General features: G+C 38.8%; 1 protein-coding gene across 2 annotated transcripts; it reads right to left on the bottom strand.

Moving 5' to 3' along the window:
• Positions 1-230: 230 nt before the first annotated feature.
• Positions 231-25,109, bottom strand: LOC136750235 (centrosomal protein of 97 kDa). 2 transcript variants are annotated; one of them, XM_066705135.1, is made up of 9 exons: positions 24,898-25,109; positions 24,356-24,603; positions 23,769-23,879; positions 22,930-23,119; positions 21,752-21,952; positions 20,778-21,028; positions 20,180-20,245; positions 13,357-13,519; positions 231-2,556 (listed from the first exon to the last, which is right to left on the bottom strand). In XM_066705135.1, the coding sequence occupies exons 2-9, from the start codon at positions 24,544-24,546 to the stop codon at positions 2,446-2,448; spliced, it is 1,284 nt and encodes a 427-aa protein (XP_066561232.1). In that variant the 5' UTR covers positions 24,547-24,603; positions 24,898-25,109; the 3' UTR covers positions 231-2,445. The 2 variants fall into 2 exon arrangements, with proteins under 2 accessions (XP_066561232.1, XP_066561233.1); XM_066705136.1 differs by having other exon boundaries at positions 24,356-24,526; positions 24,898-25,108.
• Positions 25,110-25,127: the final 18 nt, after the last annotated feature.

Below are 25,127 nucleotides of genomic sequence, written 5' to 3'. Positions count from 1 at the left end.
GTATGTGTTTTGGTGGTGGCAATTTGTCATCTCTTCCGACTTGATATTTCTTTAACAATATATATCGTATATTGAGAAGCCGAGACTGTGAACAAACATGGCTCGTTTTCCTACCAGACACGCCTATTAGGTGTTGAAGTCATTCGGCAGTGTTGTTACAAGTCTCAGCCATACGCTCTGTGGATTAATCCAGTACATATTTTAAATAACTGCCTCCAAGAATGTATAAAAATGCACACTTTTTATTGTTATTTAATTTTAAGGAGACATAGTTTTACACAAATCTAATCATTAATCTTACATAACCACACAACTTGTAATACATGTGTTTTATTTCAGATATCATCAAAAACATAATCAAAGGTTTTGCTTTTGTAGCAATGAAAATGAAGGAATCTATGTTTCTAGCTTATGAACTTATAAAATGGATAGCAAACTGACACTACAGACTTGTTTTGGAAAACCACAGCAGATTAATGACTTGTACCTTTCCATACATATTTATGTGACATTTATTTTACAAAGTTGTGAGTAAATTAGACTGGCCAAACCAAACCATAACACATTCTTCGACCTGAAGGACAGATTGTTTCTGCTGCAAGGTATGAAGTATTTGACTTTACAAAAAGTGTCGGGAAGACAGATTAAATAGTGTTACTTTGACTGAAAGGGCTCTAGGGTCTCTGGAGGTTCAGACATCACCTGCAAAACACATTGTTGTAAAATGAAAAATATAAAAAAGAGAGGGGGGGAAGCACATCGATTCATGCACGCTGCAGAATGCTATCATTACAAATTTACTTTTATGACTTGATCATTAACCTTCTGTGTCACAGTTGGTATTTTTTAAAGAGCACAGCACTATCATGAATTTCTAAAGCAGAACAGAAAAAATTATCATACCATAGGCTGAAATATGCTATTATGATTAAACAAATCAGGGCAGTCATTTCAGTCTCCAACTGCCAGTATAAAAATGTTTGAAATCATGCTTTTAATTCCAAAACAGTATAATCAATGGACATTATACATTCACTTTTAATGTGCCTGTCCTTTTCAATTACACTTCTGAAAGCCACACTGGGAAGACTTTCTGTAAAACAACCCCCTTGGTTTCCTTCAGAATGCTTGGCAACTAAAATTATATTGGAATAGTTTATATTTGGGCAATTGTGACATGGTATGTAGAAGTGAATCTACAAGGTGTTATTTTTATTTCCTTCAGCAATCTGTTGTCTGTTACAGCTGTAAATGAAGGGCAGTTCATTGCACTTTGATGCTATTTCTGGTTTGTAAATGCCTTGCAAAAACGCTTAATGAAAGTCTGTCTGGTTGCTGTCGCTTAGACCCGACTCTGCTCAAAAACGAAAGGTCAAATGTGAGGCGCCGATAAGCATCGTGAGAGATAGGTCCCACTCAGACAAGCTGCATTTATTAGAGGCTAGACACCAGAATACAGCTTGTTAGGACTTGTGAAAGGACAGCTCAAATCTGCTGAAGGGCTCCTTAGAGAAAGTGGCTTATTGACCATTTATTCACACCCAAAGCCCCACTAAAGCAACTCACTTTAGTGGTTTTCACACATTTGTCAGGCTGACTGCTTCTGCAGCACTTAAGACACTGTATGAATTTAAGGCAGTGGCCCGTGTCAGTTCGGCAAGGCAAACTCAGAGCTGTAACTCCAGACAACTGGGCCGACCAATGACCCAAGCTTGTGTTCCATCAGCTTACAATCGTTATTTTAAAATATCAACTTATGGCATAGAAAACACTCACAAGTTCTAGGAGCTTAATCAAATGTGGAACTTATTCCTTCTGTATCACCAGGTTACATAGAAACACAAAAACCAACGATCTGAGAACTCACAGAAAAAGCACAAACTGTCTGTGGGTCCCCAGTATTAGGATTACATTGAAAATAAAATGAAATACCTTAAATTATAATAATAAACACTTGTTTCACTGATCATTTTATTGATTTTAGTGAATGATGGGGAGAACATTTTTGTAATTTGTGAATTTATGTTCTGGTTTTGCGCCTTTCTTTAGTCACAAGTATTAATCTTCCACAGAGCTCAAACCCTCTCTATCCATCTCTGAAGTGTAGCACATGCCCACTTTTACAGCAAAGAAAGTCACAAAAGCCACCTGGGGGGCTGGGGGGGATAATTTATGATCCAAAGAAAATAAGTAAAAGATGCTATAGGAAAAATAAGTTACCTGCTTAATTATGTCAAACCAAGGCGATTGATTTACTTTGTGTGCTAGTTTTCTGTTTCCAACACTAAATCCTTATGTCTGGCCATCTTGATGCCTTCTGATCTCTATACTCTATTTGCTGGGCGTCCGCACAGTGGCTCGTGAAACCATTACACATGAGCCTGAATCTGGAAGATGTTAAGCAAAGCACGAGCAGCGGCTTTGCAGACGATGGTGAGAGCAAGGTCACATGTGTTTCTGTGCTCTGCTTACAACCAGTTGCCCTGAGTTGGTGGAGTCTGACGTACAGGGGGAGAGTGGGGATTTCGCCAGTAACAACGCAGCTGCTTGAACCACCTAAAAAGAAAGAAAGAAAGAAAGAAAGAAAAACAAATTTACAGAAACAGATTTTGGACAATTAGTAGCTCTATTTGGAGAAGTAAAAACATGAATCACTAATTCACTCAAATAAAATAACATGTTAAGAAAGTAAAAAAACAAACATACAAACGAGAATGCGGAGACCTATTGACTGCCGCCCCCTCCCTCTCTGCTATTTGGAAACAATCTCATTAAAGGCATGAGAAGTGCCTTGTAACAGGGTATCATATCCTTCATTATATTAAGTGAAACATATTTTTTACCCCAGGTGGCCACTTTGAACCCAGAAATGGCCAGTGACGTCATTGACATGTTCTGTAATACCCTTCTAACCAAGTTAACTGAACTGATTCACCCACGTTTAGTGTGTTTATTACTGGCCTTGGGAATATTAAGTGAGCAGTGTGAGTGCTGCTATGTGAGCATCGTGGCTCTGATTAAATCAATTTCCACCCACCTGCCAATTGTCGCTCTGTGCTCAATGTTAGGTTTCCTCTGCCCAGAATCAAAAAGCCATACAATAGTGGCCCCAGAAAAAATGTTTTGCAGCATTTGTTGAACCCTGATTTAGCCCAGGCTGTGTAAACCTTTTACTTGCCACTCCACAGAAATCAGCCTGTATGCAAACTAAATCAGTCACCAAATAACATTATTTCAAAGTAAGGGCGTGAATCATTTCAGCTTTCCACAATATATACTATTTTCCCTTTTCTCAACTATACAATTGATTATCAATTACACAAAAAAAAGTGTTTAAACATTTTAAGCATCAACAGCAGTTAAATCACTTTTGGAAACACTAATCGGGCCTGATTGATTTATTTTTCTTGTTTTCTGTGAAAGCAGTAAATCTAAGGTAATAGATCTAAGACAGAGCTAGGCTTGTCTCAGGCAGTACCATCTCACTTGGCTAGATATGCAGATCATGAAAACTCACATTAAAGAATTATTAAGGAGAGAGGAATAAGAAAACAAGCCACAGCAGTTTACTGCAAATCAAAATGTCAGGTGTGGAAATAAATTGCAGAAACAAGGCATTTTTCAATGAAGCATAGATGGAAATCCACTCTACTGTGTCTGAGGTGAAGGACGAACTTGAGGAATACTGTGCTCATCTGCTTAATCACTGGACGTTTTCCCTTACCATGGCAGATTTTTTTATTTCTAGCAGTGGCTTATAGATGCAATGAAGAGATAGTTATATTCAATTACCATATGAAACCATTCAGAACAACATTCAAATTCTTAACTAGAGTTCTTATTCCCACAATCATCGAGGCTTAACATCCGCAAAAAAATAAATAATAATAATTCCATGTAGTTTCTCTTTCCCTTACTATTAACTTGATTTTCTTTATTTTTCCTCAGAAACATAATCTGCAATGCTGTGTAAACCTCAGCATCTTACTAAGAATATAAATAGTCTCTGGTCATATGTGCCAAACGGTATATGAGCTACCTACTGTTAATAACCAATAGAGAAACTAACTCCATCTATTTCCCGATTAATATCAGGCTTGTGTGTTATTTGCTTGCTTCATTACATTCTGGAATGGTAACTGATTCACATTTAGACGTATTCACCCTCTAAACCAGCCTCTAATTCATCTGCATCTAATAGTCAGTGCATGCAGTCCCTGTGATGTCACTGACAAGAGGCAGTGCACACACCTCCCTGAGACACCATTCTCTGTCCATGTAGATGCTAATGGTTGAAATTGGTGGGCTTCCTGATGAAAGTGATATTTCACAGACTCTGAATGAGACCATCTTTAGACATTAGACACTTCATAACTCTGAATCGTTCAACACTGAGCTCCAGAACACAATACAGCAATCAATCCACAAAATATCTTAATGCTAAGGATATTGTGTATTTAATATTAATACTGGCTTTCTTATGGAACACTGTTCAGCAGACCTTTCAAAGTTTACACCAATAATTACACAGAAAGCAACCTATATAGTGTCTGCAGAAATTGTCTTCTTCTTCATATGCTTAATTTGTTACCTAAAATGTTTATCCCTGTTTATCTCTGGCACCTAGATGGCATCAAATGTTCGATTCACTCCAAATGCAAAAGAAAAACATAGCACTTGATGGCAGATTTACAATAGGTAGAAGGAAGATTCTTCTGTTAAACAAAATGCCACCATCAACCATCGGAATTGAAATTCATAATTGGCTGGTAGGTCAAAGTTTTGAATTGGTCTGGTGCTACTTTATTGTAAAGATGACTGAAGATGTCTGTCTTGATTTCTTATTTTGAGACGCCATAGCGATACACATGGTCAGTGTCAGTGTGCAGATCACTGTGACAATCAAAATAGAGATTTATAGAGAATGGTTGGGCTTCAGACAGTGTTAAGTGAAAAAAGGCATCACCTACAGTAAATCCTCATAAAACATGACAAAGGCACCTGGAAGCCATTTTTCATTACTGCGAGCTTAGCCAAATATCTGAATGTTGATTAATGGGTTTGAAGTTCTGCACTGAAAAACTCTGGGCTCTGTCTGTTGGAAGTACTCTATTCGTGAATAAATAACAGACAAAAGTTGTGTTTTTACTAGCATCAAGAAAAGGTTGGGCCTCTCTTGAAGAAAAATAAATAAACAATCCAACCCGTGTACTTTAATAAATGTTTTCCTTTCTTTTAACAAAATTACCACTTTACCTGGGATTGCCTATTTTAGAAACAAAACGCTTACAAACAAACATGCAAATAAATAAATAGTAATACACAAGTTGTAAATTATGAAGGTTGTTAAAATAATAAATATTTGCCTTTAAATGTAAAAATATAATTGACGGCTTAAGCCATGATGTGAAACGGCTCTTAATTGTGTCTTTGCCACTGAAGCAAATCCTGAAGACTTGAAACAATTAATAAAACTAATAAGGGTACATGAACTTAATTAGATTGTATTACTTGCAGTAATATGCTATTCCTTAAGTGAACTTGCATCTCCAACTTATGTCTGGTTTTCCATACAATATCTCACATAAACAACCCATGTCAGTATAAACACATACACATTGAAAATAATTGTACAGTTTGGAGCCCATTCAAGCAGCATTTAGCATACTTTTATCAACACATTGATAAAAAAAAAAACCCACAGATTTTTATACTCTTGTGTGCACCTTTACCAATGTGGTACTTGGCTTTGAATATGAACATATGTAACCTTTGCTTACGACCAGGCAGTCTCCAACTGTTCCTGATATAGTTTCCCATTCAAATGTTTAACAGGTTCCACGCACAGGCCATGGTTCACACTTTGTGAAATTAGAAACCACATTACAACTGGAAGTAAGGGCTATAAAATGCAGGTCTCAGAGGACTGATATAAGTCAATAAATCTGAGACTGTCAAGAACGGCTGTGGTGATCTGGAACAGCGGTTACTGTACAATTTACAAACATGTCACTGTGAAGAAATGCCTTCAATGACCGTAAGGTTCACAAACGGCAACCGTTGTGCTTGAACCACAAATTAACTTTAACATTGCAATGGAACCTAGTCAGGTGTGGGAAGATGGGTTGGATATATATAGTGACATACGGATCCGCCCCTCAAACCTCCCCAGACCCCGGGGGAGGGAAATTACCATTGGAACAGTTGGCTCACTGTTCCCACCATGACTGGCTCCCAGCCTTGATAGAATAGGGACATGCCGGACTTCTTGTTGTCGGGAAGGCAGGAGGCAAGGCTAAGAGGAGGGTGTGTAGGAGAATTATAGTGTGAAACAAGAGTAAACTACGGTAACAGGACATTTTTAACGGATTATGGATTAGTGTGGTCTTATTTTTGTGATTATTATTAGTTAGGGAAGTGTGGTTAGGGAACTGTGCTATACGTGGAGTTTAGGGTCAGTGAAGAGCTAGGGTTTGGTTTACTTTTTTATATGTTATTTTGGTTTAGAGCACTGTATAAATACGTATTTCCCCACATCCTCATCTCGATGTTTCTTGAACCCCGCCTGAGAGCCCCGGCAGTGCTGGACCTGTATTTTAATTTGTTATATTTTATTCATGTATTTGAGCACCCATATACAGCTCAGGCTAGCTGCACCTAATCTCAGCCTCACTGTGATGACTGGCTTGCCTGTGGGCCACCGTAGATAATTCATCTGGCTTCATGTGTCTTTTTACAAATTGAAAAAGAACCAAAGCACTGAATAAAGTTTTGCACCTGAGCTCCTCTGTAATTTACTACTTCATCATTCTGCAGACATGGGCCATCCACTCTCCACCCTGTGTTCGCATTTACTTACATTTGATTGATTTTACACACTCAGCCAGAAGAAGTGGTGAATGAGCTAGATCACCAAGCACAAAAGCACCCCCCCATTGGACTGCCCATAAGAAATACCCTTAATGAGAAAAATGAGTCTAATCTTCGAGAAATGAAACACAAGATACACTGCACATTTCATGTAATCCATGGCGAATGTCAAAATTCAACACATGTAGGTTTCAATAACATGGGCCTTATCTTCATCAAAGCGTCGCTGAAGATCACGAATGGTTTTCATAGAATCTAGAAATTAATTTCCATTTGCAAGGGTGCCATGATCTCGGTTCATTTCAAATCTTTTACAGCTGTTTAAATTAAAATGGGAGAAAAACACTACTGAGAAAAGAGCTGGTTCAAGGCTGTTATTGGCAAGGGATTTAATTACAAAACTGTTTAAAAGAAGACCGGTGAAACTGACATCTACAACCATTAAAACTATGCCGATCCCTCCTGAAAAGATTTGTGGGGAAAGCCAAGAGTGAATGCCCATAATGCTTGAATGACTGCTGGAAGAGAAGAAAGGAGAAGACAAAAAAACACATAACTGGGACTCAAGATTTATGATAAGCCAGGAGGAGGATATATGGAAAATTACAAGGCACGGGAAACACAGTGTATCCACAGAGCTGGAGAAAGTTGACCTGAGCTGGAAATGTATTCTGCATGCCTGGTCAAAAGGTCAAGGGAAAAAAAAACATCACATGAGAAGGAATGAGTGGGCAGAGGTGATACAAGGGAACACTAAAAGCACAGAAGCACAGATGAGAGAAGGGTGTGTGGGAGTGAAGGTGAAGGAGAATTCTGCAGGGATAACACAAAAAAAGAGCTGTATTAAATATCAATATCTGAAGTGGCTGAATATTCTGAACTGCATAGGAGTTACCGAAAAAAAAGAAAAGGTTAATTCCCATCACTTTAAAAGAACGCGTAAGAAGATCAAATTAATAAATGAGAGGAGGCCGTTCGACCCATAATGCTAATCTGTTCGGTAACTCAATGATCTGTGAATCACATCGGGTCTATTTTTAAATAATAGCAAGAAGTCCTCTATAGCAATATGGATTTGTTGCTGATCACCACCACTCTGTGTGAAGAAATCTCCCGGTTTCCACTCTGAATGCATTTCAACAGTTTCCAGTCCTAGTCCTCCACACAAGTGATGCATTTCATACAGCCAGTGTGGTGACCATAACTGAATACAATATTCCAGATGAAATCTAACTAATACATTTATGATTGTAATTCCACTCACAAAGCCTCTGCTGAATGAAAAGATTTAAACTATATGATCTGCCAGCTCTGAGCTGAACATAATGCTGTATTGCAGACTACACATTTCTGTAATGATGTGTTGCATTAGGTACTTCAAATCAGAGATTTAGGAAGGCTAACCACACATTAATGGCAACCTCAGTTACAAAAGACAAGCATGTGAATAATAACTTATAATCAAAATTCAAGGAAAATAAAATACTGAAATGCTTTCTACTGATTACCATTACATAGGTATGTACTGAAACATTGATAAATCCAGTCAGTGGTTTGTCAGATTTTACAAACGCATATGACGGTTTAGTAAATAGTGGTTTTATTCTAAACAGCAGAATTTTACTACAGGATCAGATGGAGTAAGCTATAACTGAAGACTTCAGGCAACTTTGCTGTACACTTGTTTGATTATATTTACAACTGCTTATGATGATGCAGAGTACAATTGAGATTCATTCATTCATGACTCTTAATTTTGAGGAGTAATTTAAGCAAAATACTATTTTATTATTAAATGGCTGCATTTTCCTTTATATTTACAATAAGGATATGGTTTACATACTCTTTACCCTGCAAATACAGTTTATGTAAATTGGATACTACTTTCCCCTATGACATTTGGAAAGCACAAACACAACTTAGCTTTGACCTTTAAGAAAAGAGGAAAAAAATCAGATATTTAATTTAGCTGACATCAGGATTAATATTCATTTAAATAATCCAATCCCTAACCAAGGAAACATAAGATCCAAACCTTGTGAAATCTGTGCTTTCAGTGTAAAACTGCACTATTCAGGTGTACCTCAGTGCAATAGTTACCAAAGAATTTGTAGTGTAAATGCATTGAAATCTATAGCAAGTTCATTCTTGCCAGGGTAACTAACAGAAACCTTGAGGCAACAATTTAAGAGATCACATTTATAGGTGCTCCACTAATACTGTAATTTAGCAGACATACCTTAGTGTGGGCACACAAATTAAAGGTTATCGTGTCATAAAAGTGAAAAGAAAAAGTTATATATTTTCTAAATACTTCACAAACTGTCCGAGTTCCATAGAACTATATTTTCCATTTACATTTATTTGCTACTAATCCATAACAAAAAATCTTCCGAACATTCCAAACGGTAATTTCGTTGTGTTAAGTTACCTGGTAGGACAACAATTTGTATTACGGCCCTGCTGCTCTGTTACTTTGTTTATAAATCACACCCTGTAATTCAGCCGTTCTTAGATTTATTTCCATTTTGTTTTAATAAATGTTTTAAATATAACTACATGCCAAGAAGAAATACAGTACTGTGCAAAAGTTTTAGGCAGGTGTGAAAAAATACTGTAAGGTAAGAATGCTTTCAAAAATAGACGTTAAATAGATTATATTTATCAATTAACTAAATGCAAAGTGAGAGAACAGAAGACAAATCTAAATCAAATCCATATTTGGTGTGACCACCCTTTGCCCTCAAAACAGCATCAATTATTCCAGGTACACTTGCACACAGTCAGGGATTTTGTAGGCATATAGTCAGGTGTATGATTAAACAATTATACCAAACAGGTGCTAATGATCATCAATTCAATATGTAGGTTGAAACACAATCATTAACTGAAACAGAAACAGCTGTGTAGGAGGAATAAAACTGGGTGAGGAACAGCCAAACTCAGCTAACAAGGTGAGGTTGCTGAAGACAGTTTACTGTCAAAAGTCATACACCATGGCAAGACTGAGCACAGCAACAAGACACAAGGTAGTTATACTGCATCGGCAAGATTTCTCCCAGGCAGAAATTTCAAGGCAGACAGGGGTTTCCAGATGTGCTGTCCAAGCTCTTTTGAAGAAGAACAAAGAAACGCGCAATGTTGAGGACCATAGATGCAGTGGTTGGCCAAGAAAATGTAATACAGCAGATGAAAGACACATCATGCTTACTTCCCTTCACAATCGGAAGATGTCCAGGAGTGCCATCAGCTCAGAATTGGCAGAAAAGAGGGGGACCCTGGTACACCCATCTACTGTCCGGAGAAGTCTGGTCAGAAGTGGCCTTCATGGAAGACTTGCGGCCAAAAAGCCATACTTCCGACATGGCGACAAGGCCAAGCGACTCAACTATGCATGAAAACACAGGACCTGGGGTCCAGAAAAATGGCATCAGGTGCTCTGGACTGATTAGTGTATACTGATGAGTGTCTGCAGGCAACAGTGAAGAATGGTGGAGGTTCCTTGTAAGTTTGGTGCTGCATTTCTGCAAATGGAGTTGGGGATTTGGTCAGAATGAATGGTGTCCTCAGTGCTGAGAAGTACAGGCAGATACTTATCCATCATGCAATACCATCAGGGAGGCATCTGATTGGCCCCAAATTTATTCTGCAGCATGACAACAACCCCAAACATAGAGCGACAGTCATTAAGAACTATCTTCAGCGTAAAGAAGAACAAGGAGCCCTGGATGTGATGGTATGGCCCCCACAGAGCCCTGATCTCAACATCATCGAGTCTGTCTGGGATTACATGAAGAGAGAGAAGCAACTGAGGCTGCCTAAATCCACAGAAGACCTGTGGTTAGTTCTCCAAGATGTTTGGGCCAACCTACCTGTTGAGTTTCTTCAAAAACTGTGTGCAAGTGTACCTAGAAGAATTGATGCTGTTTTGTCTTCTGTTCACTCACTTTGCATTTAGTTAATTGATAAATATAATCTATTAACATGTCTTTTTTAAATAATTCTTACTTTACAACATTTGTTCACACCTGCACAGTACTGTATGTTAATATAATCAATTGTAAATGTATAAATTACAAAATGTTGTATATATTAAAAAACAGGCACCTGCTGCTTAAACCAACAAGCGATTTCTGATTTTATATATGTGAGCAGTAATAGAACAGTTGGATTTTAATTTAAAAGATTAATATAAGTAATCAATATAATATATACACTCACCTAAAGGATTATTAGGAACACCTGTTCAATTTCTCATGAATGCAATTATCTAACCAACCAATCACATGGCAGTTGCTTCAATGCATTTAGGGGTGTGGTCCTGGTCAAGACAATCTCCTGAACTCCAAACTGAATGTCTGAATGGGAAAGAAAGGTGATTTAAGCAATTTTGAGCGTGGCATGGTTGTTGGTGCCAGACGGGCCGGTCTGAGTATTTCACAATCTGCTCAGTTACTGGGATTTTCACGCACAACCATTTCTAGGGTTTACAAAGAATGGTGTGAAAAGGGAAAAACATCCAGTATGCAGCAGTCCTGTGGGCGAAAATGCCTTGTTGATGCTAGAGGTCAGAGGAGAATGGGCCGACTGATTCAAGCTGATAGAAGAGCAACTTTGACTGAAATAACCACTCGTTACAACTGAGGTATGCAGCAAAGCATTTGTGAAGCCACAACACGTACAACCTTGAGGCGGATGGGCTACAACAGCAGAAGACCCCACCGGGTACCACTCATCTCCACTACAAATAGGAAAAAGAGGCTACAATTTGCACAAGCTCACCAAAATTGGACAGTTGAAGACTGGAAAAATGTTGCCTGGTCTGATGAGTCTCGATTTCTGTTGAGACATTCAGATGGTAGAGTCAGAATTTGGCGTAAACAGAATGAGAACATGGATCCATCATGCCTTGTTACCACTGTGCAGGCTGGTGGTGGTGGTGTAATGGTGTGGGGGATGTTTTCTTGGCACACTTCAGGCCCCTTAGTGCCAATTGGGCATCGTTTAAATGCCACGGCCTACCTGAGCATTGTTTCTGACCATGTCCATCCCTTTATGACCACCATGTACCCATCCTCTGATGGCTACTTCCAGCAGGATAATGCACCATGTCACAAAGGTCGAATCATTTCAAATTGGTTTCTTGAACATGACAATGAGTTCACTGTACTAAACTGGCCCCCACAGTCACCAGATCTCAACCCAATAGAGCATCTTTGGGATGTGGTGGAACGGGAGCTTCGTGCCCTGGATGTGCATCCCACAAATCTCCATCAACTGCAAGATGCTATCCTATCAATATGGGCCAACATTTCTAAAGAATGCTTTCAGCACCTTGTTGAATCAATGCCACGTAGAATTAAGGCAGTTCTGAAGGCGAAAGGGGGTCAAACACAGTATTAGTATGGTGTTCCTAATAATCCTTTAGGTGAGTGTATATATATATATATCTTTTTTTTTTAATGCTAAAATTATCCCCACATAACACATTGATAAGATCCTTTTTTACCTAACATAAACATAGGTTACAATACATATTTTACCTTCAAAAATAATTAATTAAAGCAAAACATAAAATGTCTGCAAACAGTGACTTGTCCCTTATTGTTTCCACTATGAATTGTTAAATTAAGTTTTTGCTGTTCAGAACTGTAAACCATTTTCAAAGTAATCACACAAGGTATTAGCCAATAAACATGTGGTGTGGCTTTTGGGGATTTGCAACTATCAATGAAAGACCTTCTGAGCAACTCTCAAACTACTGCACCTCTTTTGTGACCTAAAAGAAAAAACACTGCATGAAAAATGTAGCACAAGCACTGTCTTGCAGTGAGCTACTGATATCTGTTTCGATTTAAAGCAGTCATTCAGACCAGGGCTAGTATCTGAGCAATGCAGAAAATGCCATACATCATACATAATTCTTCTGGAATTTCCGCCCCCCCCATCTCATACAAGCAATATAACTGGAGCCTATTTAAGTGCTATCAGCTAGCTGAAAGGGTGGATTGCAGGGAAGATCACTTTATGGGAATACGACTGTAAGCACCCACTTAGTGAATGTGATGTTGATGTTGTGAAGGTTGTTGTAATGAAGTTACATTAGCAAGTCTGTTAAGTGTTTTTCCAAGTAGCCACTGGGTGTGCTGTGGGCTATATATGTGAGTTCCAGGTTTTGGTAAGTGGCCCAGTGATCTATGGAAACGGGATGCATGTTTTGATGTAAATACGTTTTATTTTATGTGAAGCTACAATACAGTAAGTTCTGTTAAGAAGCAAGTCGTTGTGTGTCAGACTCTTTTTGTTTACTGACCAGGACATCACATTTGGTAAAGAAGGATCAACAAAACGAATTGAAGAAGGACAGAGTGAGTAATCTGAATCTAAAATGGCCGTGTCAGGACTTTCGCCTTTTCCAGCGTTTGATTTCAGATTTCATTCTTGGCATTCAAACTTCTGGGAAGATTATTTGGAAGGGTTTCTTACCTCCTCAGGTTTTGTTACATCGCTGAATGGAATGTTTCCAGGTCTTCTTTTCCCATGGTGCCACCTCGCCCAAAACTTAGAAAACATGTGATGCTCCATTGCTCCTGGGATTTTCCTTGGATCAATGGAAGGGAAATCCTCAGCGGGAATTGCATCCAGATACCTGAAAATACACAATTCTTAAATCAAATAAATAATTAAATATAAATGTATAAATTAAGGCAAAATGCCCCAAGAACAAGCAGGAACTAAAGACAGCTGCAGTGCAGGCCTGGCAGAGCATCACCAGGGAAGAAACCCAGCATCTGGTGATGTCTGTGGGTTCCAGACTTCAGGCAGTCATTGACTGCAAAGGATTTGCAACCAAGTATTGAAACTCACAACTTAATTCATGATTATGTTAGTCTGTCCACATATAAAAATGGGTGTAATTCCTACACCATTCACCCAATTTGGATGTAACTAACCTCAAATTAAAGATGAAAGTCTACACTTAAAGCACATATTGTTTCCTTTCAAATTCATTGTGGTAGTGTACAGTGCCAAAATTATTATTTTTATTTCTTAGCAGATGCCCTTATCCAGGGCGACTTACAAAATATAAGTGCAAAATTGATGACAATTGCGTCACTGTCCAAATATTTATTGGCATAACATATTATATATATATATATACACTCACCTAAAGGATTATTAGGAACACCATACTAATACTGTGTTTGACCCCCTTTCGCCTTCAGAACTGCCTTAATTCTACGTGGCATTGATTCAACAAGGTGCTGAAAGCATTCTTTAGAAATGTTGGCCCATATTGATAGGATAGCATCTTGCAGTTGATGGAGATTCGTGGGATGCACATCCAGGGCACGAAGCTCCCGTTCCACCACATCCCAAAGATGCTCTATTGGGTTGAGATCTGGTGACTGTGGGGGCCAGTTTAGTACAGTGAACTCATTGTCATGTTCAAGAAACCAATTTGAAATGATTCGACCTTTGTGACATGGAAGTAGCCATCAGAGGATGGGTACATGGTGGTCATAAAGGGATGGACATGGTCAGAAACAATGCTCAGGTAGGCCGTGGCATTTAAACGATGCCCAATTGGCACTAAGGGGCCTAAAGTGTGCCAAGAAAACATCCCCCACACCATTACACCACCACCACCAGCCTGCACAGTGGTAACAAGGCATGATGGATCCATGTTCTCATTCTGTTTACGCCAAATTCTGACTCTACCATCTGAATGTCTCAACAGAAATCGAGACTCATCAGACCAGGCAACATTTTTCCAGTCTTCAACTGTCCAATTTTGGTGAGCTTGTGCAAATTGTAGCCTCTTTTTCCTATTTATAGTGGAGATGAGTGGTACATATATACATATACATATATATATATATATATATATGCATGAATGTACACTGATCAGCCATAACATTATGACACTGATAATCTCGTTATCATGGCATCTGGCAGTGGGTGGGATATATTAGGCAGCAAGTGAACATTTTGTCCTCAATGTTGATGTGTTAGAAACAGGAAAAATGGGCAAGCGTAAGGATCTGAGCGACTTTGACACGGGCCAAATTGTGATGGCTAGACGACTGGGTCAGAGCATCTCCAAAACTGCAGCTTTTGTGGGGTGTTTCTGGTCTGCAGTGGTCAGTACCTTTCAAAAGTGGTCCAAGGAAGGAAAAGCAGTGAACCGGCGACAGGGTCATGGTGGCCAAGGCTCATTGATGCACGTGGGGAGCGAAGGCTGGCCCCTGTGGTCCAATCCAACAGAGGAGCTACTGTAGCTCAAATTGCTTAAAAAGTGAATGCTGGTGATAGAAAGGTTTCAGAACACACAGTGCATCGCAGTTTGTTGCGTATTGGGCTGCGTAGCCGCAGATCAGTCAGGGTGCCCATGCTGACCCCTGTCCACTGCCGAAAGCGCCTACAATGGGCACGTGAGTAACAGAACTGGACCCCGGAGCAATGGCAGAAGGTGGCCATTACATCACATGGATGGCTGGGTGCGTGTGCGTCGCTTACCTGGAGAACACATGGCACCAGGTTGCACTATGGGAAGAAGGCAAGTCGGCAGAGACAGTGTGATGCTTTGGGCAATGTTCTGCTGGGAAACCTTGGGTCCTGCCATTCATGTAGATGTTACTTTGACAAATACCACCTACCTAAGCATTGTTGCAGACCATGTACACCCCATAGAAACGGTATTCCCTGATGGCATTAGCCTCTTTCAGCAGGATAATGCACCCTGCCACAAAGCAAAAATGATTCAGGAATGGTTTGAGGAATACAACAATTAGTTCAAGTTGTTGACTTGGCTGCTTTAAAATCAAGAACAGACTGAGAAAAGCTACTGAATTCCTAGTCATTTAGTATTGATTTGTATTCAGTTTTCTCATATTTAAACAGATTGTTATGCACAGAAACAAAGAGAATGCTACAGAATATAGGACTACAAATTCCCCAGATCTCAATCCAATCGAGCATCTGTGGGATGTGCTGGACAAACAAGTCCGATCCATGGAGACCCCACCTCACAACCTACAGGACTTAAAGGATCTGCTGCTAACGTCTTGGTGCCAGATACCACAGCACACCTTCAGAGGTCTAGTGGAGTGCATGCCTCGGCGGGTCAGGGCTGTTTTTGTGGCAAAAGGGGGACCTACAATATTAGGCAGGTGGTCATAATGTTATGGCTGATTGGTGTATGTATGTATGTTTTCCTCAAAAGATACATTTTCAAAACTCCTAATGCTTGTTTAAAACAAGCAGACAAGAGAAACAATTACTTAAGACAGATGCAGGATAATGTATACATAAATGTGCTTTACAGTACATTATTTATCAGTAAAATAACAAGATATCAATAACTTTGAAACTACTTAGAGTAATAATCTATTAACGTTTATTACCAGTATCGTCAAGTCTCTTAAGTCAACAAAAAAAATACAAAACAAGAAGCTGTGAGGAGCTGGTGGGGATTCCTTCCGTGTTATGGGACAATAGGACCCTCCTTCCCTGCATTCAAGTGTCTTTTTGACCCCAGACTCTCCTACTGTTGTAATGTCTTTCTGGAGGGCTTCCTCTCTGGGACACAGTGAAGGCAGCTGCCCATCAGGAGCAGAATAAATGGAGTGGTCCACATGCATGATCTAACCAGCTGTGCACTGGAACAACTCCAGGAATTCACTGAACAGCTTAATGAACTACTCCTGATGTTCCTCTTGCATAGGACTTGGCTCTAGCCCGGTACTAACCTGCTGGCTACATGTACTCACCTTCCTCTCCTACTCTATGTACCTGACCATAAATCTTACTTTAATTTTTTTTTAGGCCATAAACTTGTTGCTACTTGTGAAAAAAAAAAAATCACCCCCCAATTTCCATAACTCACTTCTACAGGAGCTCACAGTGTCTGACTGAAAAGTGACAGTGCCGTTAGCTGCAAGAGAACAGCCATGTAACTGCGAGAGGGCACTTAGGATGATAAAAAAAAACATTCAGAGCTGCACAGCATCAGGACCAATTACCTTTCCTGTTGACACGGCAATCTGTTACCAACGCAGCCCTTTTGTGTGTCAGAAATGCTGCTGTCTGCTGCCACTGCACAGAAATCATGTTTCATGTGTCATTGGTGCACACAGCATATCAACATCTGACCTTTTTGAAAATGTCTTTGCTGCCCTCCTTCACTTAAGAAATAGACTACGAGTCAAACAAATTATGTTTGTTCGTTCTGGCGCTGTCTCCCTTCTCACATTTGCTTCCTTCCTCGAAAAAAAGCCCCTAACAATTTTTCAATTTGTGGAGCTGCTCGACTAGACTGCAGCCGCCCCTGTGGCCACCCTCAGATCCTTCACAGGTCTACGGTCAACACAACCTGAAATGCCAAAGTAGGTTATGCTCTCATCACAATGCTCATGTGACCTGCTTTCCCATGTCTTAAGTCACCTTGTCAGCACTTTAGAAGATCCCTTTCTAACAGATATGGGATGGACTTCCAGTTTGCTTTATCTGCAGCCACAACCCATATCTCACCTTTAGCATGTACAGTACTGTGCAAACGTTTTAGGTAGGTGTGAAGAATGCTTTCAAAAATAGACATGTTAATAGATTATATTTATCAATTAACTAAATGCAAAGTGAGTGAACAGAAGAAAAATCTACATCAAATCCATATTTTGACCACCCTTTGCCCTCAAAACAGCATAATTTCTTCTAGGTACACTTGCACAAAGTCAGGGATTTTGTAGGCATATAGTCAGGTGTATGATTGTAGGTCAAGGTAACCATAAACTAACCCCTTATTTTAAATGTATTTTCAGATTGTATTTCATCTAAAAATATAAATTACAGCTTGAAATATCAAGTAGCAGAATTCCAGAGACAAAGCACTATAAATCCTGAGTAATCGCTACAACTATAACAAAGTTCCCCCCCAAAAATGTAATTTCCTTAGAATGTAATTATTTTTGTACATTAAAAGCTTTAAGTCTATTTCATGACACCTCCAATGATACATTTTGTTTTTGTTATGGCATTGTGTGGGATCCTCCTCTCTTATAACCTTTGAACCCACCCATAATAAGCATTAAAAAAAATGAATTATGCGTTTTGGATGATCTCATATCCCTAAACCAGTTACACTACAATAACAACACATACTGTCCCAGGGAAACAGAAAAGCCAAAGCCCTTGATGAGAAATTGTTTTAATCTTTCTTCTGGTTCGAATCAAAGGGCAGACCAGATACACTAAATGAGGAAATACATCTTAAAAACTGAATTAGGTCGACCACAATCTTACTGTAATTTTATGTTTAGTACAGAAAGAAAAGAAAAAAACTTGAATATCGGTGACAACACAAATATTTTAGATTAGTCAAATGCTAAATATCTGTCTGACCAAATGTCCAAATGACCTGGTGTTGCAGAATAAATTACTGTCGTTTTCCACATTCCTGTTCCTCTTTAAGGCCCATGAGTTCAATTAAAGATATGTTACCCATTGTTTTTATGTCCTTTGTTGCTGTTCTCAACACAGACAATAAAGATATACCCAATTCACAATGCACCAATTGCCGGCTTTTTGGTGGCATTTTGTTGCCGGCAAGGTCTGTGTGAATGGGTTATTGTCGGCATTTTGATACCAGTAATTTTCCGGCAATGGTCTAGTATAGTTGCTGTCAATTTTCTGGCATTGGGTCTGTGTGAATGGAAAACAAATGTGGTCAAATGCCGCGTCACATCCTTGTGTTGTCGATGCAGTGTTTCAGCTAACTGATGTAACCAATCAGAATAGGGGCGCACAAGAACTTGTGACAGTAATGAAAAACTAACCGGGTCATTCTAAATGGCGGTTGAAAATAATGTAGTCGCAGCTATCTATTGTCACACATATGTCAGAAGTTATATACCAATAAATCATGCAAGATATAATATCTCTATACAGGCAAACATGTTAGACTGCATTACAGTGACACTGACAGTAGTTTGTTTCAAGTTATTTAATTTGATTTTAAGGCAGTAATGGCAAACTTTAAAAAATAAAAAATAAAATAAGTTGTTTTGAGCAATCAATCAATCGCAGATCTGCACACCCAGACTTTTGGTAGATATAGATATACACACAATGTAATTACATGCTTTTAATCTAATTTATTTTAGTTGATTTATCTTTGATGCAGTATATGTCAAGACCCCACACAACGCCTCTCATTAAGCGACCATGAACTGAGAACTGAGTCTCATACTGGGTTCACTGGTACAAATGATCTGTGACTGCTGGGTCCAGTGACCACACCGCAAAAACACACAAATATACAACCTGATGACATACGAAAACCTATAATTTGCTTTTCCCTCGACTATTTGTTCTTGGTAGTGAGTCCGAACTGAACTGGTGCCCTGCTTAGAACCAATAGCCCAGTAAACACAATGGAAGGAAACTGGCAAAATTAGGAAATTATCAAACTTTTATTGGTCCGTGTCTCCAAAATCCACATGCTTCTGTAGCATCTTATTACCATGGCTACAGCGCTCTTGCCGGCCTTCTGTGTGAATGGGTACATCCTGCAATTTTCCGGCATTAAAAGCCAGTGTGAATTGGGGTGCAACAGGAAAAAGCAGTCAAGCATTGCCTGCATTTTGCCAGCATTTCAGTGTGAATGGGGTTAGAATGTGTGTTGTGGAATACATGTTCACTTTTATTAACTTGACAAACTTTGAAAATGCCAATATTAATAAAATAATGGTCTTTACAGTATTGTCCAGTTTGTTGTTTTTATCTTACAAGTAAACTGGACTGCTCTGACTATCACACATCACTCCTCTTGGCATAGCAGTGATACAGTTCTCCTGCTTGCAGATATGTGAATGTTCTGCACAGCTACAGTAAATCATTAGAGAAGTGTATCTATTTTTTAACCCAAAACTCTGTCGTTTATGCAGGTATGTTTGAATATTTCGGTCTAGGAACACTGTAAATGAAAACTACCTGTCTTGTTTGATCGATGAGTCTGTGCGATTTACTGTTGTTCTATGTCTTTAAAGAAAAGCAGAGTGAATGTGTAGGAGGAGAAACTGCAGGTTTTAGAAAAATAATATCTCATAAAAAGACACAAAGAAGTCTAGAGCAGCTCCATTAGGAACATTGTCAGTAGCTACCTGAGGTGGTGATCCCCAGTAGATTATTACTTCTTTCATTATCATATTTGTAAATTGTGGTATATCGACAGGATTGACCATTTCTGATAAATAAGGCTTTGCATTCGGAGTTTAAAGGGTTAAGAGGTAATGGAGAAAAGATAAATTACCTGCAGAATCCTTCCATCTCCAGTCTCAAAGTGTCCTCATAATCTTTCAGTTCCTCCTGAAGATCACTGCAACAAGAAATGTCTTAGGTTGGGAGGCAGAAAGTATGTTGTAGTAGATTTGTTTCCCTGAGCTATGTTATTAATTATTTAGGAAAGTGTAAACCAGCCAGGAGGACAAAGCAATCGAACCCACCCACTAGGTGCAATAAGCCAAGGAGCAGCTGAAAGGATGGTGTCTGAGCTGGAGGTGCGAGGCAAAGCAATGAATGGTGGGAAGGGGGAGTTGTTAGCAGATACTTATACTTGGGTAGGTGGTAGTCAGGTGTGAGATTGGGGTTACCCTCCTCCAGCACATTACTTTAAAACTCCATTAAAAACATCACTATTAAATTGCTTTGTAGGAGAGGTGAGCAAAAACATAAACCAGTACTCTTTTTGTTTATTTGGAAAGAAGGCTGGCAACTTGACATTTAGATTTGTTGTGTTGTGTGTTTTTTTTGTTTCAGTTATCCAAAGGAACATTCTGTGATACAGCTGCACAGAAGAATCCATTAATCTGTGGGTAAGCACCGCCACAAACTGTACGTTCTCTACTCACAGGACCTGGCCGTGCAGGTAATGAATGGTGCTCTCCAGGTCCTGTCGCTTTCCCTGCACTTTGTCTTGGTATGTGGCTCTCACTGCCTGCAGCAGCCCCTCTTTGCTCTGCCCCTCTCTGGCACCAAAGGATCCCAGCCACTGGGGCCTGAGGTTCTGGGTTCCCCGAAGTGGAGCATTGTCTAGGATTTCCACTGAAGTGTTGTCTTTGATCATGCAGATGTATCGATTGTCCTTAGCTAAGGGATTAGCCTATAAATTAAATAACAACGCCGTGTTGATATTATTAAGTGTTCTTGGCCTGCCAAAATACTCCAGCAACTAACACCAAAGTATGACCAGGATGTTGAGAAGGCATTATGGCTCACCTTCACATTTCACAATTTCACTTTTGAATGACAAGACACCATGCTCTCCCCCCACTGCAGTGGTAAATAAGAGGTACAATCGTGCAAATTTTCTTACAAGAGTCTAGCAAATGCTGGTTATATTTCTCCTTAATAACAGTAAGGAAAAAGCTCTGTAGATTATTCCTTCATGAAAAGACTAACTAGACTGCTGGCAAATTCTGTATTTGTTAATACAAATTGTGTAGAAGACACACTTGTTTTATTTAGGGTTTTTACTGTTAAATGTACAGAAAAATAAAGTACACAAATGTAAAGCAGACTTACATATTTCGATATTCCCATACAGATAATATAACTTTTTTACCTGACTGGAACTAGCACATTACATTATTCTGTCGTGGACAAATGATGATTATATACTGTTAAAAAATAAATAAATTATGCAGTAGAAAATGTACAATACAAAGTACAATAAACTTTACCAAGAGGTAATTGTTACGGAACCTAGAGCACAGGAAATACACTTTTTTGTTTAGAAGAAAACACATTAATGGGTTCATAGGCAACATTTCTCTTTCCATCTGTGTTGCTTTGTGTGGTCTTGTGTGGTCTACTGGACCTGTACCTTGAGTTTCAATGTCTTCAGCCTGAACAGACCATTCAGTATCTGCACAGTCTCAGACAGAGAGTAAATGTGATTGTTGGAGACATCGGCGGAGTGCAGGTTCAGAGAGCTGGAGAGAGGCAGCAGGGTTTGGATCTGATTGTTCTGCACATGCAGCTCTCGGAGATGGGGGATGTTCTGAATGCCTTCTAAGGACTCCAACTGCAAGAGATATTGGCAAGATCACTTATTGGATGGCGAAAACACTTTTGAATTGCCTCATCCACTGCAGCTAATTCCTTCCTCAGTGAGGTGGAAATATAATACATCTGCTGATTACACACAATGTCACAGTATGTGTGGTATTCTACAGGATCCTGTACAATACAGTATCGTCAGCAACAAACAGCATAGCAACTCCATTACCAGGAATACATTATATGCATTTTTAAGTTAAATTAAACCTCAATACACAATACTACTACTACTACTACTACTACTACTACTACTAATAATAATAATTAAAGATTATTATCATTATTATTCAGTCGATAATAATTTATAATCTCTGGAAAAGAAGATTCCTAACACATTGATGCCTCTGTACTTTTAAATTATTTAAAGGGCATGAATATTAATCCCTATGGTTACCAGAGTTATACTGCAAGGTCAGTGAATGGAAGAATGATCTTCTTGTTTTTCCAATTTATGTCAGTAATAATGAACTCAATAAGGACCTGGTAATAAAATGAGAGATCATTCGCACAATCCGGAACTATACTACTGTATGCATATATAAATATAAGATAAAATAAAACTATTATCCATACAATTTCCTTTCTTTTCTTTGCTAAACTAGATGAAAACACTACATATACACCATTGTACAAAATCACAATTTATTACTTTTAAAATGCATGAGTTTGCATTGTCTACCTTCATCAGATTTTTTTTTTTTTTTTAATAATGGAGATTTTACATTATGCAGCGTGAGTTTTCTATTTTTAGACAATTTTACTGCTGGTCTACAATATATCTGTGATAAGACTCTTGTTTTAGTTAAAAACACAAGACTATTGACACTAACAATAAAAGATGTGTTCTATAGCTTCAGAAACAAAAACAGAAAGGGAAGAAAGAACACTGTACGTATCAGCGGGTTACTCTGTTGTCAACCAAACTGCTGGGACAGCACATACCTTGTTGGAGTCAATGTGCACCTCAGTCAGGTTACTGAGTACAGGCATTGTTCTGAGGGTCCGTATCCGATTGTGGGACACGTTAAGGATTTGCAGCATCTTGCAGTGCTCCAAGCCTCTCACACTGGTCAGGGCATTATAACTGAGCTGCAGGACTATCAAGTGAGGAAGCACACTAACTCCTGGAAAACTACCCAAAAAACAACAACCCAGAAACAGTGGATCAATCCCTAACATCTCAGTCAGGACTAGATGTTTATCAAAAGAATCTGAAGGGAAAAACTGACTTTTAAGTTTACAATTAAGTAATTAGAATTCATATTAAAAACACATGAAAAAAATTCACATGAAAAAAAAAAGAAAAAAAACCTTGTGGACATATTCAAAGTGGCCACATGAAACTCACAATTTATACAGTTATATATTGCATGTGAACAATTAAAACGGTAAATGGTATAATGTAGCTTTAAAAACACAGCAATTTGAGCTTAAATTCAATTTTAGGTTTGAGAAGCTATTCTGCTAACACAATCTGTTAAATCCTCATAAAAAAGTACTTTTATGGTTTCTATATTGCAAAGGGATAACTTGGTGTCATAGTTATCCACAGTTCATGTGTTGGTGTATTTGATTTGCAACAGTCAGTATATTAAGAAAACTAAGAGGCTATAAAAACTCCCACTGATGTGAGGTGCATGTAGAAAGTATATTTCTATCCAATGTACTATTGCAAGTGTTTTTCATTATTAATACTAGGACCTTACTGACAATAAAACAGAATATTGATTTATTTTATATTTTGCCTTCTCAAAAAAGGCATTAAGTCAGCCAGGACCTACTTCTTTAAGGCATTGAGGGATGCATTCAGCTCACAGAGGTTCTCAAACTGAAACAGGGCCTCTTTCGGCAGATCTTCCAGTTCATTTAAAGAGACGTCTAATTGAAGAATCCTGCTCAGCAGTGGAGATAAAACATGCATAAAACACACAAAATGCAGTTGCTAATTGTATTTATTATTTATTTATTTTATTTATGCCATTCTGATTCAGGGACTGAACTTTTATACAGACTGGAAAAGACCAGCTCACCAAAGGAATGTATCGCACAGCAGAACAAAGCTTATGCATCAATATTTCATAATTTCTGTATGTTTATCAGGTTCTGAGATTATATATATATAGTGGATAGTTGTTTAATGCATATTACATTTACACAGAAATATACATTTAAAACGATAGAAGGAGAATGGGTAATAATCATGATATCTGCATATTCCAAATCATATCTTCAAACACCTGCCTGGTTGGGTCCCCAGTAACTGGCCACTGCTCCCTGTTGAAAAATAATATTTACACGTTTTCTATTTCCCACTACATTTAATTTCCAAGACTATCTGACTTATCCAGTGACGCTATGGGGTTATTACCTGGGTTCAGAGCCAAACACAAAATCAAAGCATACTTCTTTCAGGCGAGACATCTTCATATCAAGAGAGAAGTGGGGTCCCTCTGTTTTTATATTCCAGGTGAAAAGGACCATTTCCAACACTGTCCCCCGGTCTTCCACATACTGACGACTGAGCTTCTTCTCCATCTCTCTGGCAACATTCACCACCATTTAATACATTTATGCGATACCATGCCAGGAATTAGTATTAGCTGATGATAATACATCCTAGAACAAATGTAAATATGACACCATGGTGTGTGTGGTTTTGTTTAATTCCCGTTATTCACCAATATTAGCTGTATGTAAAGGTTTCGTGTGAAGTAAAAACAAAACAAAAGTACATACTGACATACTTTTAAAAATACAAGGGCCACAACATGTTTCAAATACACTTATATAAAATAAAATACAAACTAAACTAGAAATATTCAATATAGTATAACAATCACGGGCGTGTGTATGAAGGACAAAGTAAATACGCGGTTTAATGTGAAGTCTGTGTTCAAATCCGTATTTTACCTGTCCTGTCGGTAAATGTAGCCTCAAGCCTAATTCCCCAAACGTGTCTGGGTCTAGTTGCCACAACACATTCCCTTATCTCGATTCAGCCCATAGACTACAGCAGTCTCTGTGTACTAAACTGCAACCCTCGTTGTAATTCGCAGACGGTAGGAGCTCAGCGGACTACAGTTCCCCGCTGCTCCCGGCCAGTGGGCGGCGCTTCTCCAGGTTCTTCAACGACAGAGCGC

The sequence above is a fragment of the Amia ocellicauda genome, chromosome 5, assembly GCF_036373705.1.
Source record: "Amia ocellicauda isolate fAmiCal2 chromosome 5, fAmiCal2.hap1, whole genome shotgun sequence".
NCBI lineage: Eukaryota > Metazoa > Chordata > Actinopteri > Amiiformes > Amiidae > Amia > Amia ocellicauda.
Note: the sequence above shows the minus strand (reverse complement) of the source record. Positions and strands in the feature narration are given on the sequence as shown.

Excerpts from the sequence above, each read along its gene's own strand:
- LOC136750235 (XM_066705135.1), bottom strand. The coding sequence starts at position 24,546 with ATGGTGGTGAATGTTGCCAGAGAGATGGAGAAGAAGCTCAGTCGTCAG. Across the intron at positions 23,120-23,768 it reads TCCCTCAATGCCTTAAAGAA|TTTTCCAGGAGTTAGTGTGC; the intron begins GTAGGTCCTGGC and ends TTTTTTGGGTAG. Across the intron at positions 21,029-21,751 it reads TGAAGACATTGAAACTCAAG|GCTAATCCCTTAGCTAAGGA; the intron begins GTACAGGTCCAG and ends TTTAATTTATAG.